The following is a 19,073-nucleotide window of genomic DNA, read 5'->3' as shown; positions in this document are numbered from 1 at the left end:
GGGGGGGAGGGAGAAAGAAAGGAGCCCCTGCCCTCTTGGCTATATTCATCAAGAATTTAGCCTCTTCCACTCGGAGCTGGAAGGGATGGGAAAAACTGGTAGCCTGCCTCTTCCAGTGAGATTCTGTATTCCTTGTTTGGAAGCTGAGGGAGCCCTGTCTTTTAGGCCACACCTGTCCAGAGTGGAACCTGCATCAAGCAGGAATTCTAGTGTCATAGGCTCTCAATGTTCTCACTAAATTTTAGTAGATTTTCTAGAAGAAATGCTTCCCCACTTGCTGTACACTCTGAGAACAACTTCCACAGACTTTATGTGGATGTTTGTTGTTGCTGCTGTTGTATACAGGGTTTGTTTAGTTTCACTGACCAAGAAGGTCCACGGAGCTCCACACACTGCCATCCCAGGAACGAAACTCCTCCCTTCACTTTTATCTGCATGATTCCAGTGGGAATTCCTGGGTTTGTACGATTTGACCCCAGAGTCAAATGCTTTGGGTTGAGCACCTCACCCAAAACAGGCCACAGTAGTTCATCAGGGAGCTGGAGCTGAGACTAGGAGTACACACATTTACTAGGCAGTCTACTTGTCAGAACGGAGGAAAGATAAGACTAAAGAAACATGTAGAAAGAAGTGGAAACAGAGAAAGAACCCTCTGGGTTCCTAGAAATGCTCCAGTAATGTTTCCAGTTGATTCCTTGGGTTCTGCAACAAAGCCCCTGTCCCTGAAATCAGGTCTGCTTTAAGGAAGCTCAAAGAGGTTCTGTCACTGGCTATCAAAAGTCTTAACCATCATGATCCAGGACTGCCCTGAGGGAAGTTCTACTTTGAGCAAATTTCAACTTATTCTGCTTGGAAAAGAGTTCAAGAATGGCTCTAGGAACCCAAAGGAATGCTCCCCACCTCTCAGGAGACCCATCCCGAGTACCTTGATTGTGCTCAGATTCCTCATTAGCCACTCGCATCAGGGCATCTAGCACCAAAGCATTGTCTAGCCAGGTGTACCACTCCTCCAACTCCTGAAGGAAGCTGGCTGTGCCCGTTGACTCTGACACCTTTCGAGTTGCCAGCTTGCAAAGCCGCTCGACAAAGCCAGGGATGCTGAGAAGGGCCGCTGTCGAGGAAAGAACAAAAGAGGAAATGTCAAAACAGAGACCAGCTCTAAAGCACTCAACAAACAACCAGCTTCTCACCTTAATCTGACAGCAGTTAGTCAGAGCTTCCCTTTAAAATGAAATGCCAACCCAAGGTAAAATAGTAATAAAGTTATAAAAACAAATTCAATTTTAGCAGGTGCAGGGAAACAGACTCATATCTACTGATGGGACTATAAACTAGAATAACCTTTACGCCGTAAATCTGTGTGTCTCTGAGCTAGGAGGTCCATTTCTGGGGAATTACCATAGAGAAATAACTAATTATATATACAAAGATATCTGTATAGAGAGGTTCATTGGTGTGGTTTCTATAACAGCAAAAAGGTAGAGATAAACTATATGTTCATTAATAGCATACTGATTAAATGATACATCCATGCAGTGGAATACAACACACAGACACTAAGAACAATGACACACACATCTTTATACAGCAACTCCAGAAAGATGTTTGAATTTACTTGTTAAGGAAGTAAATTATTATTATTATTTTAGTGATTTTTATAAAAATTTATTTATTTATTATTTATTTATTTTTTGGCTGCGTTGGGTCTTCGTTGCTGTGTGTGGGCTCTCTCTAGTTGTGGTGAGCAAGGGCTACTCTTCCTTGCAGTGCGCGGGCTTCTCATTGCGGCGGCTTCTCTTGTTGTAGTTGTGGAGCATGAGCTCTAGGCGCATGGGTTTCATTCAGTAGTTGTGGCACACGGGCTCAGCAGTTGTGGCTTGCAGGCTCTAGAGTGCAGGCTCAGTAGTTGTAGCGCACGGGCTTAGCTGCTCCGCGGCATGAGGGATCTTCCCAGACTAGGGATCGAATCTGTGCCCTCTGCACTGGCAGGCGGATTCTTAACCACTGTGCCACCAGGGAAGCCCCAAGGAAGTAAATTACTAAACAGTATGGGCTTAAGCCTGTTTTCTTTAAAATTTTTAAAGTTTTCTTCTTTAAAATATGCACATAATATACATATACACAGATAAAGAACAGAAGGATATATACCAAGGTATTTACTGTGGCTGTTCCTGAGTAGGAGAGGATATAAATGCTTCTTTTAAAACTACTTAACTGGGGCTTCCCTGGTGGCGCAGTGGTTGAGAGTCCGCCTGCCGATGCAGGGGACATGGGTTCATGCCCCGGTCCGGGAAGATCCCACATGCCACGGAGCGGCTAGGCCCGTGAGCCATGGCCGCTGAGCCTGCGCGTCCGGAGCCTGTGCTCCACAACGGGAGAGGCCACAACAGTGAGAGGCCTGCGTACCGCAAAAAACAAACAAAAACTACTTAACTATGGTTTGATTTTCCTATAACACACACATACTAGCAGGAAGAAGAAAGATAAGTCTTTTCTTTCTTTCTTTTTAAGGTAAAGAAAGAAACTGAATAATTACCCAGCTCCTATTTGCACCAGTCGCATTTTACTGACAATGATGAGTAAGACAGAAATTCTGGTCAGCATAAAGAACATAATAAACTTTGAAGGCAGGGAATCCAGGTTCAAATCTTGGCTCCAAAATTTAACCTTCTTTAAAATAAAGCTAACGCCTGTACGTATTTGCTTGTGTATGCATTAGATCTTCTTAAGGATAGAAAACAGTGGTTTTCCAAAGGCAAAGAGAATAACGCCACTGGGAATACAGTGGGAGGGGTACTTTTCAGTGAACAACTTTTTGAATCTGTAGATTTTCTGAATCATGTAAATGTATCATTGAATCAAAAATTAATAAACAACTAGATATTTCAAAATATCAAGATATTAATTTGGGAGTGTACAATATGGTTTAAAGAGTAATTATCTTATAGAAACACTGAAATGTATGCAAGTGAAATCTTACAATGTCTGGGATATGCTTCAAAATAATCCAAAGTGAGGACGGTAGGAGTAAATGAGGGTAGAGATAAAGACAGGCCAGCAGGGGCTTCCCTGGTGGTGCAGTGGTTGAGAATCCGCCTGCCGATGCAGAGGACACAGGTTTGAACCATGGTCCGGGAAGATCCCACATGCTGCGGAGCGGCTGGGCCCGTGAGCCATGGCCGCTGAGCCTGTGCGTCCGGAGCCTGTGCTCCGCAACGGGAGAGGCCACAACAGTGAGAGGCCCGCGTACCGCAAAAAAAAAAAAAAGGCCATCAGTTGATAACTGTTGAAGGTAGGTAGTAGGTAAATGGGGATCATTACACTGTCATATATATGTCTCTGTTTTTATATGTGTGAAGTTTCCCATAATAAAAAATTTTAAAGTAAACCTTAAAAGAATACAACATTAAAGAAAATTCTTTAAAAATAAAATAAATAAAAACAAAGTAGTTAGGAGGATTATATGAAGTCATATGAATTTAGTGCCAGCACAGAGCTTGGCAAATCATCTTAGCCCCCTCTCCATTCTCTATAAATTAGCGAGTGACTATAAAATAATGTGTGACTGCGTTAATAAAAAAAAGGTGAATTAAACTACACTGAGGGACCTCCCTGGTGGCCCAGTGGTTGGGACTATGCCTTCCAATGCAGGGGCTGTGGGTTCAATCCCTGGTCGGGGTGTTGGGATCCCACATGCCTCATGGCCAAAAAACCAAAACATAATACAGAAGCAATATTGTAACAAGTTCAATAAAGACTTTAAAAATGGTCCAAATCAAAACAATCTTAAAAAAAAAACCAACTACACTGAAATTAACTTCTCCTCAAAAAGTTAAATATAGAATTACCATATGACCTAGCAATTCCATCCTAAGTTCACACCCAAAAGTGAAAACAGGTGCTCAAACAAATACCTGTGTATGCATGTGTTCAGAGCAGCACTATTCACAACAGTCAAAAGGTGGAAATAACCCAAATGTCCATCAGTGTTTCACAAATTGGTATGTACACGTTTCACAAATTCGTATGTACACACAAAGAATATTATTCAGCCATAAAAAAGAATGAAATACTGACATGCAACAGCACTGATGAACCTCAAAAACATCATGATAAGTGAAAGAGGTATGATATGTGATACAAAAGATCACATTTTAAAAATTTCATTTATATGAAATACCCAGAATAGATAAATCCAACAGAAAGCAGATGGTTGCCAGGGGTTGGGGGTAATGAAGAATAACTGCTGAATGTGTACAGGGTTTCCTTTTGGGGTGATGAAAATGTTTTGGAACTAGATGGTGGCTGCACAAATTGTACATGTACTATAAACCACTGAATTAAATGGTTAATTTTTTTAATGTGACTTTCACCTCAATTAAAAAAAAACATAGATAGATTTTTTTTTTTTTTGAGATACCATTTTTTTCCTTATCAAGTTTGACAAATATCAAGAAGTTGAAAAAGGCCCTGTACTGGGAAGGGTATACAGGGTGGAAAGATGAACTAGTAATTTCTATGGAAGGTAAATCTGTTAATATCTATCAAAGTTTAAAAGGCAAATATCCAGCACATTAAACCCCATACACAAGGCTGTTATTTGTAGGAAAAAAGACTTGAGGTAAAACAAATTTCCATCAACAGGGGACTGATTAAATAAATTATGCTACGCCCATATACTAGAATACTATCCAGTTGTAAAAAGGAATCAGATAATTCTGTATGTACTGGAACGGATGCTTTGCAAGATAAAGTTAAGTGAAAAGAGCCAGGGGCAGAATGGTGCTTATTTTACATCACCATCAGTACAAACAGAAAGGAGCCAGTCTTCTCTTCTTCCCTCCTCCACCCCGTAACTGGTCACGTACAGAGTATCCCTGGAGGGACAAATGAGAAACTGGTAATAGGTCACCACTGGGATGGGAACAAACTTTCTACCGTACACCTGCTGTTCCTCTGTAGTTTGTGAATTTAAAACAAACAAACAAAAACTATAATTTTTTCCCCAAAAAATAAACTAAATAAATGAAGAGTTTGGATTTCTAAAAATTTCTAATTTTGAAAAATTTCAAAAAGATGGATTTTTAGTCACACCTCGTTTCTCCAGGTAAATAGCTCCAGTTTCTCTAACTGTTCCTCACAGGGCAGTTCCTAAGACCTAGTCTTCACACCCTGCACACTAAACACAGACCTTCAGATGTAACCTACCCAGTATTCAGGGTTCTGAGACTGACTTCCACCCCAGATATTCCTGAGCTTTTGTTAGTCACTCATCTCTTGAAAAGCTGATGAAAGTTTTGGATTCTCTCCCCAGGAAAAACTCACTGGCCCATTATATTCACCAACTTATACACAATCTCAGGGGACTGGCACCCCAGCATCGTACGGTCTTTGTACTTCTCACAGCTTTATCAGTAGCTACCACATGCACTGCTGGTTAACGTTAAACAGGTTGACAGCTAAAACACCCACAACTTCCAATAATTTCTGCAAAAGCAGACCTCTTCTCTCCTCTTATTTGTTAAAACGTTAGTATTTCCCAAACACTCCTGTAAATTTTCCTGTTGCAGTTTAGGCTCTGCCTTCCAGCTCTCTGAGATGATTCTGAATTAGCTCATATGCTGTGTAAATCAGCATATATAGGTGTCACCTATAAACTGATAATTACCAGGCCTGTGGCTTCACCTACATCTGACTAACATTGTGAGTGATTTTTTTCCCTGCAGATGGATCCATTTGTTCTTATCTGAATCAACAGAAGAGATAACTGGTACTTTCTGAGAAGCCTAAGAAGTTCTCTAACATTTTTATTATCTAAGCTCCAGGAAGATAGCATAAGACATCATTTTGCTGGCCAAGAAAACTATTTCACAGCTGCAGTTTATTAAAAACAAAACAAAAACTTTTCGGCAACATCCTACACACTTCAGCTTTCCATACTAAAATGGATTGAATTGTGTCCCCCCTGAAATTCGTATGTTGAAGCCTTAATCCACAATATGACTATATCTGGAGACAGAGCCTTTAGGGCGGTAATTAAATGAGGTCGTAAGACTGGGGCCCTAATCTGATAGGAATTGGTGTCCTTACATAAGAGGAAGAGACACCAGAGCTCTCTTTGTGCATGTACAGAGAAAAGGACACATGAGGACACGGTGAGAAGGTGGCCATCTGCAAGCCAGGAAGAGAGGCCTCACAAAAAACCACTGCTGATGGCACTTTAATCTTGGACCTCTAGCCTCCAAAACTGTGAGAAACTAATTTCTGCTGTTTAAGCCACCCAGTCTGTGCTATCCTGTTATGACAGCCAAAGCTGACTATTACACATACCTCTATTTCCTTAAAAAACTAAAAATAGAGCAATCCCACTCCTGGGCATATATCCAGAGAAAACCATAATCTGAAAAGACACATGCACCCCAATGTTCATTGCAGCACTATTTACAACAGCCAGGACATGGAAGCAACCTACATGTCCATCAATGGACGGATGGATAAAGAAGATGTGGTACATATATACAATGGAGTATTACTCAGCCACACAAAAGAATGAAATAATGCCATTGGCAGTGACATGGATGGACCTAGAGATTGTCATACTGAGTGAAGTAAGTCAGACAGAGAAAGACAAATATCATATGATATCGCTTACATGTGGAATCTAAAAAAATGGTACAAGTGAATTTATTTACAAAACAGAAATAGAGTCACAGATGTAGAAAATAAACTTACGGTTACCAAGGGGATGGGGGGAGGGATAAATTGGGAGCTTGGGATTGACATATACACACTAGTATATATAAAATAGATAACTAATAAGAACCTACTGTATAGTACAGGGAACTCTACTCAATACTCTGTAATGACCTTTATGGGAAAAGAATCTAAAAAAAAAAGTGGATATATGTATAACTGATTCACTTTGCTGTACAGCAGAAACTAACACAACACTGTAAATCAACTATACTCCAATAAAAATTAATTAAAGGAATAAAAAAATAAAAGTATTCAGTACTGGAGTTCAATTAAAGATAGACAACACTAAGGACTAAGATCTTTCTCATCCACTTGTAATTTAATTATGTTCACCTTGGCCTTCCTAGGGCATTTGACTGGAGAAAAATGTGTGTGAGGTGGGGGGACAAGGAGATAGGAATTATGGTCAGAGAGTCAGGAAGAACTAGACCCTGTACAACAACATGTGCTAAAATACAACATTTAATAAAGCTTTATCCCAAAAGCTATAAGCTGACATCACATGTAGATAACCTCATGGGTTAGCCACACAGGTATGAAAGTGAACCTTGACATTTTATAAAGGCTTCCTTTTTTCAATCCCCCAAATCAATGAAAACTGGGCTTGGGGTTAACCCTCAGTTAATTAAAAACCCAACTGACTAGAATACCTCATTCCCCAAGAATGATGGGTAATGGTGGTTTTACTTGTCAGCTTACAAACAGGTCCACGAAGGTAATCGATACCAACAGGATAAAACTAACCTGCCAGAATAGATTCTCTAAATGGGAAACTACAAGATGAAAGTTACTTAGTACCTCAGCACACACAGGTATCCATTACTGAAACTGTATGACCCTCAGTTTCCCAAGCTGTGCAATGGGGATGCTAATCTCTATTTCACAGGGCTGCTTGGAGGATTAAACAAAATCACTCCTAGGTAAAGCAGTTAGCTCAATGTTTGCCACACACAGGAGCTTAACAAATGTTAGCTTTTGTCAGTGTAGGTGTATGCACGTGCTTAAACTAGGTTTGAGGTATAATTTAGTTATAATAAAATTCATGTTTTAAAAAATGTATATTTTATGATTTAGTAAAATGAGAACTCCCCCAAAGTCACAAGAAAGGAGGATGGGGGTAAAAACCCTACAAGGACCTTCTGGAAAGGATTCACCGTTCTAGATGCCATAAGGGACATTCATGCTTCATGGGAAGAGGGCAAAGTATCAACATTAACAGGAATTTGGACAAAGTTCATTCCAACCCTCATGGATGACTTTGAGGGGTTCAAGACTTTAGTGGAGGAAGTAACTGCAGATGCGGTGGAAACAGGAAGAGAAATAGAAGTGGAGCTTGAAGATGGGACTGAATTGATGCAATCCTATGATAAAACTTTAACAGATGAAGAGTATGGATGAACAAAGAAAGGGCTTCTTGAGATAGAATCTACTCCTGGCAAAGATGCTGGGAAGACTGTTGATGCAGTCAACAGTCAAGGGGGAGGGCCAGTGGGAGAGGGATGGTTTGGGAGTTGGGGATTAGCAGTTGCAAACTATTATATATGGAATGGATAAACAACAAGGTCCTACTGTATAGCACAGGGAACTATATTCAATATCCTGTGATAAATCATAATGGAAAAGACTATAAAAAAGAATGTAGGGCTTCCCTGGTGGCGCAGTGGTTGAGAGTCCGCCTGCCGATGCAGGGGACGCGGGTTCGTGCCCCAGTCGGGGAAGATCCCACATGCCGCGGAGCGGCTGGGCCCGTGAGCCATGGCCGCTGAGCCTGCGCTTCCGGAGCCTGTGCTCCACAACGGGAGAGGCCCCAACAGTGAGAGGCCCGCATACCGCAAAAAAAAAAAAAAAAAAGAGTGTGTACATATAAATAACTGAATCACTTTGCTGGAAAGCAGAAACTAACACAACACTGTAAATCAACTATACTTCAATAAAAAAAGGTTGAAATGACAAAGGATTTAGAATATTATATAAACTTAGTTGATAAAACAGCAGCAGGGTTTGAGAAGACTGACTCTAATTTTGAAGGAAGTTCTACTGTGGGTAAAATGCTATCAAACAGCATTGCCTGCTACAGAGAAACCCTTCATGAAAGCAGGAGTCAATGAATGTGGCAGACTTCACTGTTGTCTTATTTTAAGACATCGCCGCAGCCACCCAAACTTCAGCAATCACCACCCTTATGAGTCAGCAGCCATCAACATGGAGGCAAAGAGATTATTTAAGACTCTCTGAAGGCTCAGATGATGGGTAGCTCTTTAATCAATGAAGTAGTTTTTAATTAAAGTATGTACTTTTTTTAGATGTAATGCTATTGCACATAATAGACTATGATATAGTGTAACCATAACTTTTATATGCACTGGGAAACCAAAAAGTTTGTGTGACTCCATTGCAATATGCACTTTATCGCAGTGTCACAGATACTGGTACCCAACTCCCAGTATCTCTGATGTATGACTGTATCTCTCTCTCTCTCCCTCTCTCTCTCTCTCTATATATATATATTCCATATATCTATCTCATATATCTATATCTATATTTATCATATAGGATAAAGGAAGGCTCAGTGGAAGAAAACGTATGTAATTTGAATTCTGATAAATAATGGTTCTTAACTTTTTTGAGGTTCTGGATCTATTAAAAAGTCTGATGGCTATGGACTTGGTCCCCCAAAATAATGCAGAGATACATAGATATAAATTTTACATACTCTAAGTGGACCCAAGGAGTCCTCACATGGATCAAATCTCTAGAAATACTGAAAAAGCTAGATGATTTAGGAAGGGACCTCGGAACTACAATGTCAAAATTCTGACAACTTAGAGACTTTACCTTGGTTGATTTCAGCTGCAGAAGGCCCCAAGCTCAAGCTCTTCTTCTGCTGAGCATTTTTGGCCAGAAGCGTATGCTTGTCATCATTCCCTGTATCCATCTCTGAAATGGTGACAGCCAGAATCCGGCAGAAATTAGCAAGCTGCTGCTGATCGAAATTGGATACTAAGGAACTCAGATTGGGGACTTCATCTAGTCGGATCATTTCCTACAAAAGACACAAATAAAACAATCCCCATGCTCAGTTCATTTGAGATTGAATGTGCTGCTCTTTTGCATTCCCCTAAGAATGGGGCTTGGTAGCTAGATCGCTTAGGTTCAAACCCCAGCTCCACAATTCGCAGCTGCACAACCCTTAGGTAAGTCATGGAACCTAAGTCTTTGTCTGCTCTTCTGTCAAATGGGACTAATCTAATCTACCTCATAGGACTGGTTTGAGGATTAAACCCTTTGAGGACCACTATTCTTACCCTCCACCTTTGCTCATATGCCCCATTTTGCCTAAAAAAAACGCCTACCACTCAAGTTTTATCAATCAGAAATTGCCATAGATGTTTTCAAGACATAAAATATTTCAAATATAGCTGAAGGTCCTTGTGTATCCCTACCTAGTTGCATTCACTTCATTCCCCGCCAAGATGTAACCATTATTTTGAACTCTGTTTATTATTTCTACACGTTTTCACACTTACAAATATTTCCACAAAAAATATATGGTATTGTTCACAAACTACTATGTATAAAATACATAAGCTACAAGGATATATTGTAGAGCACAGGGAACACAGCCAATATTTTATAACTTTAAATGGAGTATAATCTATAAAAATTTTGAATCACTATGTTGTATACCTGAAACTAATATAATACTGTAAATCAATTATACCTCAATAAAAAATAAAACAAAAATACATGGTTTTGTTCTGCATGCACAGTGTGAATGATACTTCACGGTCAACAGTGAGATTCAACTACACTGATACAAGTAAGTCTACTTCAATCATTTCTCATTGTTTTAATTCACAATTTATTCAATCATTCTTTTTAAATATGTGTATGTTTAGGTGGACTATAATTTTTCACTATTAAACAGTGTTGCAATGAACATTCCTATAGGTGTCTCCTTGTGTACATGCCCATGTAACCAATTATCTAGAGTAAGTGATAGCAGACCTTCTCCTCTTTTTCCTTATTAGAAATATTTCCAAAGTTTCAGGTTTAGTTTGATGTTTGCTGTAAGTTTTAATAGATATCCAATACCAAGTTAAGGAATTTTCTTTCTATTCCTAGCTTTTATCATGAATGAGTACTTAATTTTATGAAATGCTTTTTGTTATTTGGTTATATTCTCATTTTCTTTCTTCCTTAATATCCACAAATGTTGTACATCACATGATCTTCTCTCCTTCTGAAACATCTTTACATTCTTCAGATAATACCTGCTACCCTTCATCCCACTAATGTACTTAACTTCCACTGGATTGGGTATTTCTCTGTCACTGCACATATAACATGATCTTGTAATTATCTGTTCCTGCATCTAATTTCCCAAATAAACTGACACTGCCTTGAGTCAGGAGTGTATCTTACCTCCTCTCCAGAGCCTCAGTGCATAGAACCTGGTAGCGTAGGTCTCAGTAAATGTATACTGAACCAATGAATGATTCCTAGAAGCCCTTGTGAATCTCACTCCTATTTCTGGTTGGCTGTGGAGGGGTTATTCGGGAGCAGCTTCTTCCATCTTTGCCTTCCCAGTACACAAATGTTAGCTATTGTTATTATTGGAAACTGGGACTTCCAGCTCATCTGTTCCTTTAGCCCTGTCCAACTTAGTGTATGGGTTGCAAACCAGGTCCCCCCCCCACACCCTCCAGGCCCACTTCTTTGTGTTATATTTTAATTTTTATTTAATACTTGATACAACATATGTTATAAAGCATAACAAAGTGAATAGCTATGTGTGCCTTTCCTATCACATCTCCCTTTCTCTCGGCCAGAGGTAACCACTATCCTGAATTTTGTTTATTATTGCTTTTTCATTAAAAAAAAGTTTTTGTATGATTTGAGTTTGCCTATTTTTGAGCTTTGTAAAAATGATATACTATACACATGGAGGCTAAACAGTGCGCTACTAAATAACCAAGAGATCACTGAAGAAATCAAAGAAGAAATTAAAAAAATACATAGAAACAAATGACAATGATAACACGACGACCCAAAACCTATGGGACGCAGCAAAAGCAGTTCTAAAGAGGGAAGTTTACAGCAATTCAATCTCACCTCAAGAAACAAGAAAAACCTCAAATAAACAATCTAACCCTACACTTAAAACAACTAGAGAAAGAAGAACAAAGAAAACCCGAAGTGAGTAGAAGGAAAGAAATCATAAAGACCAGAGCAGAAATAAACGAAATAGAAAGGAATAAAACAATAGCAAAGATCAATAAAACTAAAAGCTGGTTCTTTATTCCCCAGAAGAGTTGTTTTCAAAACAAACATTCCAAATGAATGTGGCTCTTCAATGGAATGTCCCCATTGTGCTTGAAGTGTTCCTTCTCTGGTTGTGATTTTAAATTACAGACTCATTTGAGCTACTCCCCTTCCCCTCAGTATCTTTAGAGGAGCAGTGACTTTGTCCTTAGGTAGAGGATGTGTAATTTTGGGTGAAAGTAAATTACAATTTATTTGAGTTTATTCCAAAATCTATGTATTTGGTATTTTGGAGTAGATCAAACCAAGAGAAAGTTTCTTGGTCTTAAAAAGGAATGATCTAATTGCTTTGGGTATTGTGCTGGCTGCACACTTTGGCCACTTGAAACGTGTTAATAAACGTCACTGATTAAAACAGCTGGAGCATTTCTTGCCCCATTCCAGTTAAGGAGCAGCATGCTGAAATCCTAACATCTCTCACTCACCTATAAGGACAACATACAGGCTGAAAGAGAACAGAAGCGGGTAGAAGAGTCAGTAAGTTCAGTCCCCCTTCATCTGTTCTGCTGTTCTCCTTGCTCTCTGAGTAGACAGAGTAATGTTTCCTTTTTCCTTTTCCCAAAGAAAGGAAGGTAAGGGGGAAAATAAGTTTATGTATTTAGGCCAGTCAAAAAAAAAAAAAGCTGTTTTTTTTTGAGAAGATAAACAAAATTGATAAACCCTTAGCTAGATTCATCAAGAAAAAAAGGGAGAGGACGCAAATCAATAAAATTAGAAATGAAAAAGGAGAATTCACAACTGAGACTGCAGACATACAAAGGATTATAAGAGACTACTACAAACTACTACAAACAACTATATGCCAATAAAATGGACAACCACATAGAAATGGACAAATTCTTGGAAAGGTAAAATTTTCCAAGACTGAACCAGGAAGAATTAGAAAATATAAACAGACCTATGACAAGTAATGAAATTGAAACCGTAATTAAAAATCTTCCAACAAACAGAAGTCCAGGACCAGATGGCTTCACAGGCGAATACTATCAAACATTTAGAGAAGAGCTAACACTGATCCTTCTCAAATACTTTCAAAAAATTTCAGAGGGAGAAACACTCCCAAATTCATTCTATGAAGCCACCATCATCCTGATACCAAAACCAGAAAAAGACATCACAAAAAAAGAAAATTATAGACCTGAACAAAATACTAGCAAACAGAATCCAACAGCACATTAAAAGGATCATACACCATGATCAAGTGGGATTTATCCCAGGGATGCAAGGATTCTTTAACACACGCAAATCAATCAATGTGATACACCATATTAACAAACTGAAGAATAAAAACCATATGATCATCTCAATAGATGCAGAAAAAGTTTTCAACAAAATTCAACACCCATTTATGATAAAAACTCTCCAGAAAATGGGCATAGAGGGAACCTACCTATATGACAAACCCACAGCAAGCATCATACTCAATGGTGAAAAACTGAAAGCATTTCCACTAAGATTAGGAACAAAAAAAGGATGTCCACTCTCACCACTATTATTCAACATAGTTTTGGAAGTCCTAGCCATGGCAATCAGAGAAGAAAAAGAAATAAAAGGAATACAAATTGGAAAAGAAGAAATAAAGCTGTCACTGTTTGCAGATGACATGACACTATCCACAGAAAATCCTATAGATGCCACCAGAAAACTACTAGAACTAATCAACAAATCTGGTAAGGCTGAAGGATACAAAATTAATGCACAGAAATCTCCAGCATTCCTAGACACCAACAATGAAAAATCAGAAAGAGAAATTAAGGAAACACTCCCATTTACCATTGCAATAAAAAGAATAAAATACCTAGGAATAAACCTGCCTAAGGAGGAGAAAGACTTGTACTCAGAAAACTATAAAGCATTGATGAAAGAAATCAAAGATGACATAAACAGATGGAGAAATACACTATTGTTCTTGGATAGGAAGAATCAATATTGTGAAAATGACTATACTACCCAAAGCAATCTACAGATTCAACACAATCCCTATCAAACTACCAATGGCATTCTTCACAGAATTAGAACAAAAAATTTTACAATTCATATGGAAACACAAGAGACCCCAAATAGCCAAAGCATTCTTGAGAAAGAAAAATGGAGTTGGAAGAATCAGGGGCCCTGACTTCAAACTATGCCAGAAAGCTACAGTAATCAAGACAGTATGGTACTGGCACAAAAACAGAAATACAGATCAATGGTACAGGATAGAATGCCCGGAGATAAACCCACACACCTATGGTCACCTAATTTACGACCAAGGAGGCAAGAACAAACAATGGAGAAAAGACAGCCCCTTCAATAAATGGTGCTGGGAAAACTGGACCACTACATGTAAAAGAAAGAAATTCAAACACTCCCTAACACCATACACAAAAATAAACTCGAAATGGATTAAAGACTTAAATGTAAGACCAGACACTATAAAACTCTTTGAGGAAAACATAGGAAAAACACTCTTTGACATAAACCACAGCAAGATCTTTTTTGACCCACCTCCTAGAGTAATGGAAATAAAAACAAAAATAAACAAATGGGATTTAATTAAACTTAAAAGCTTTTGCACAGCAAAGGAAACCATAAACAAGACAAAAAGACAACCCTCAGAATGGGAGAAAATATTTGCAATTTTAAATTATTAAAAAATGGGTGGAAGACCTAAATAGACATTTCACCAAGGAAGACATACAGATGGCCAAAAGGCACATGAAAAGATGCTCAACATCACTAATTATTAGAGAAATGCAAATCAAAACTACAGTGAGGTATCATCTCATGCCAGACAGAGTGGTCATTATCAAAAAATCTAGAAACAAATGCTGGAAAGGGTGTGGTGAAAAGGGAACCCTCCTGCACTATTGGTGGGAATGTAAATTGATACAACCACTATGGAAAACAGTATGGAGGTTCCTTAAAAAACTAAAAATAGAACTACCATATGACCCAGCAATCCCACTACTGGGCATATACCCTGAGAAAACCATAATTCAAAAAGAGACACATACCACAATGTTCACTGCAGCACTATTTACAACAGCCAAGACATGGAACCAAGCTAAATGTCCATCGAAAGATGAATGGATAAAGAAGATGTGGCACGTATATACAACTGAATATTACTCATCCATAAAAGGAAACAAAATTGAGTTATTTGTAGTGCGGTGGATGGACCTAGAGTCTGTCATACAGAGTGAAGTAAGTTAGAAAGAGAAAAACAAATACCATATGCTAACGAATCTAAAAAAAAAATGGTACTGATGAACCTAGTTGCAGGGCAGGAATAAAGATGTAGGCATAGAGAATGGACTTGAGGACATGGGGTGGGAGGGGGAAGCTGGGGCAAAGTGAGAGTAGCATCGACATATATACACTACCGAATGTAAAGTAATTAGCTAGTGGGAAGCAGCAGCATAGCAGCTCGGTGCTTTGCGATGACCTAGAGGGTGGGATAGGGAGGATGGGAGGGAGACGCAAGAGGGAGGGGATATGGGGACATATGTATGCATATGGCTGATTCACTTTGGTGTACAGTAGAAACTAACACAGTATTATGAAGCAATTATACACCAATAAAGATCTATTTTAAAAAAAGATATACTATATACAATCTTCTGCAACTGACTTCTATCAATAATTTCTATGGGGCTTCCCTGGTGGCGCAGTGGTTGAGAGTCCGCCTGCCGATGCAGGGGATATGGGTTCGTGCCCCGGAAAGATCCCACATGCCGCGGAGCGGCTGCGCCCGTGAGCCATAGCCGCTGAGCCTGCGCGTCCGGAGCCTGTGCTCCGCAACGGGAGAGGCCACAACAGTGAGAGGCCTGCGTACCACAAAAAATTTAAAAAAAATAATAATAATTTCTATGATTTAGCTATGTTGTTGCCTATAGCAATAGTCATTGTATAATATCCCATTGTGTGAACAGAGGACATTTATCCATTTTCCTGTTGACGGATCAGAGACCTGGTTTCAGTTTTTTGCCCTTAACCAATAATGCTATAACCTTTCTTATGTGTTTCTTGATGCACATGTGCAGAAGTTTTTCTGAGGCAGTGGCTTCCAAACCATTCTGACAATGTCCAAGAATAAAAAATAAATTTTCCATCACAACACAGTGAATATACACAGGTGAATGTATGTGTATAAATATGAAACAAAAACTTAAACAATACCCTTACACAATACACTTTGATCTTTTCTATTTAGCTGGTAGATCCACTGAATTCATTTCACACCCTCCTGGCTTCAATTTAGTGCTTTTATTTCTAAGAATCACTGTTCTGGAATTGAGCTTCCCCACGAGTGTGCCTGGGCATAGGTTACAGGTTACCCAGACCACAATACTGACGCCTCGGCCCTCAGGTCGGTGCTTCCTTAGGTGCTGGGTCACAGGGTATGCCCACGTTCAACTAGAAAACAAAATAGATATATTCTGCTGATATAAAAAGGTATCAGCAGTAATGTAAGTGTTTCCAGTGATACACATTCTCGAGCTCTCTCACTGTGGTCTTATTTGCATTTTCCTGATTATCAGTGAAGTTAAGCATCTTCTTTTTATGGATCATTTGTTTCTCCTCTGTAAAATGCTTGCTCCTATCATTGCCCATTTTTCTACTGGGCCATTTGTCTTTTCCTTGCTGATTCACAAGAATTCATGATAAATTCTGTTGTTGTTTTGGGGGTTATTTTAATGGTTGTTTTTGTTTGTTTGTTGGCCGTGCCACACTACATGCGGGATCTTAGTTCCCTGACCAAGCATTGAACCCATGCTCCCTGCAGTGGAAGCCCGGAGTCTCAACCACTGGACCACCAGAGAATTCCCCATGATAAATTCTGAATACCAATCTTTTGTTAGTTGCATGGGTTGCAAATATCTTTTCCCAGTTTGTGGCTTGTGTTCCCACTTTCTTATGGTGTCTATCCCCCTTTCAAACTGCACTAAGGTACCCATAATGTCTAGCAGAACTCATCACTATTTTTGGCAACACAGAAAGGTATGAGAGGGAGGAAGAGGGCATGAGGGACAAGCAGGAAAAGTTATGAAGGAGGAATCCTAGAGTCTTATGCTAAGACTGCCAGGGAGTCTGGAGTTTCCACCCTGGAAGCCCCTTCTCACACACTGGTGCATACAATTATTGGAAAAATAACAAAGCCTTTTCATCAAAGGGCACAAAGGGTCTGTCTGGGACCTGCACACATCTCCAATGTTTTCCTACAGACAATGGGTCACTTGTGCATCTTCTGCCTGGGCAATAACAAGCAGAGCCTGGGGAAAGTGCCAGCAGAAACACAGAAATGAAAGCTGGGGTCACCACGATGCACATGGGTACTCTTTTCACTGCAACAGAAAATCTAAGAGGCTGCTCCTACCTCCTCAGTAGTAAAAGGAAGAAATCTGCAAACCTGCAACCGACGTGGAGGCATGGGACAAGGACTTGGGGAAGTAAGCCAGGTCCTAACAAGCATTACACCAAAAATCTAATATAGTGATTCTCTAACATGCCTATAGATCTGTTTGGGGGGGGGGGGGCGCGGTCTGTGAATTCTAGATGACAAATATTTAATTTAGTGCTTTCACTTCGATCATAGTCCTTTTGTTTTTTTTTTTTAAAGCATATCCTGGATCATTTGAATGTCCATCTTATGACCAACTGGCAGGATTTCAGTGCTCGTATTTGTTATTTCCTATGTTGGTGTCAATTAAACTTTGTTGAAAACTAATGAGAAAAAATAGAGGTGAACGTAATAAGTGAAAGTCAAACATCCTCACAAGAAAGCTTCACAACAGTTCAAATATAGAAAAGTGGTAGGAGAATGGAGTTATTATACAGCATACAGCATTAGAGCTATGCTAAAAAGATCTTGCACCATAATAATTGAGGGACAATTTGATTTCAGCAAAGTAACATTAGCTAACACATTAAATTCACAAATTCAATCTGAGCGTTTGAGTTTTATAATTAGTTTGATTTCAATCTATTTGTTTAGGTTTTATAATCATTTAAGATCTATTAGTATAAGTAGTATAACCTAGTGAATATACTTAAGTAACACAAAAAAATAATTTTAACACTAGGAGTATGGCAGAGTTTTTCTTTAAAAGAGTTCTGTACATTATTCAGGTTTGAGAATCCAACTGTCTGAGGCACTCTCCTCCACCTGGTCATTCACCTGCTAGAGGATACAGCTCACCTTTTTAACACCCAAAATATCTTCAATGAGGGTTGCTGTCTGTAAGAATGTCTTCTTACTCGTCATCAGTGTAAACAGGAAGATCACAAAGTCATTCTTTTCTGCCAAACGCTTTGTAACCCCTTCCGTCTATCGCAAGGGAGAAGAAGAGAAAAAGCAGAATAGGTTATAACCCCAAAATAAAATATGAAGGACAAAATATCCACTCCAGACACTGGAAAAGCAATTCCACGCTACATCAGGAACTGTTAGCTAAGCCCTTAATTCCCTAAAACTATATATAAAACACTGTGTACAAATGTATTTTTCTGGGGAGGAGTTTTTAAATAATATCCATCATAGGTTTTTAACCTAGTACCTAAATCAAGAGCTATAAGCCAGCACCCAGTAGGCCAAGTTTTATTTGGCCAGCAATACCTTTTAAATTTTGACTTTAAGTCTTCAGATAGGATATGCTTACTCCAGTTAGTCACAATTTGCACAAGTCCCCACTCCAAAACAGGCAACTTCAAACGTTTCTTGTTTTCTGCCTGATCCTTGGAGGCACTGGTGTTTGCAACTCTAAAAGCCCTAGGTTTCCATCTAACCTGGATTTAAGCCAGATCAGCACAAAGTTGGACCATATCATCCTATGTTCTTTACGTTTCTGTTTCTTATTTCTTTGCTTTCCTTTTCTTTTTCCTTCCTTTTCTTTCTCTCCTTTTCTTTCTTTCTTTCCCTTTCCCTTTCCTTCCTTCCTTCCCTTTCTTGCCTTTCCCTTCCTTCCTTTTTTTAACTGAACTGTGTTTTGCTGGAATATTATTAACATTAG

General features: G+C 39.1%; 1 protein-coding gene across 3 annotated transcripts in view; it reads right to left on the bottom strand.

The window, feature by feature from the left end:
• TRPC4AP (transient receptor potential cation channel subfamily C member 4 associated protein) overlaps positions 1-19,073 on the bottom strand; it is a 77,910-nt gene that overhangs the window by 24,162 nt on the left and 34,675 nt on the right. For all 3 annotated transcript variants that reach the window (XR_003793365.1, XM_029222224.1, XM_029222225.1), the window contains exons 6-8: positions 18,263-18,391; positions 9,592-9,799; positions 926-1,111 (exon numbers count right to left, since the gene is read on the bottom strand). Coding sequence is in view for 2 of the 3 variants with exons in the window: in XM_029222224.1 (XP_029078057.1) it covers positions 926-1,111; positions 9,592-9,799; positions 18,263-18,391 (523 nt within the window). In the remaining variant the exon portion in view is untranslated. The remainder of the gene's footprint in view (positions 1-925; positions 1,112-9,591; positions 9,800-18,262; positions 18,392-19,073) is intronic.

This window comes from Monodon monoceros, unplaced genomic scaffold, assembly GCF_005190385.1.
Source record: "Monodon monoceros isolate NGI ecotype Baffin Bay Population unplaced genomic scaffold, NGI_Narwhal_1 Super_Scaffold_13, whole genome shotgun sequence".
Lineage (NCBI taxonomy): Eukaryota > Metazoa > Chordata > Mammalia > Artiodactyla > Monodontidae > Monodon > Monodon monoceros.
The sequence above is the reverse complement of the archived record's forward strand: the minus strand, read 5'-3'. Positions and strand labels throughout refer to the sequence as shown.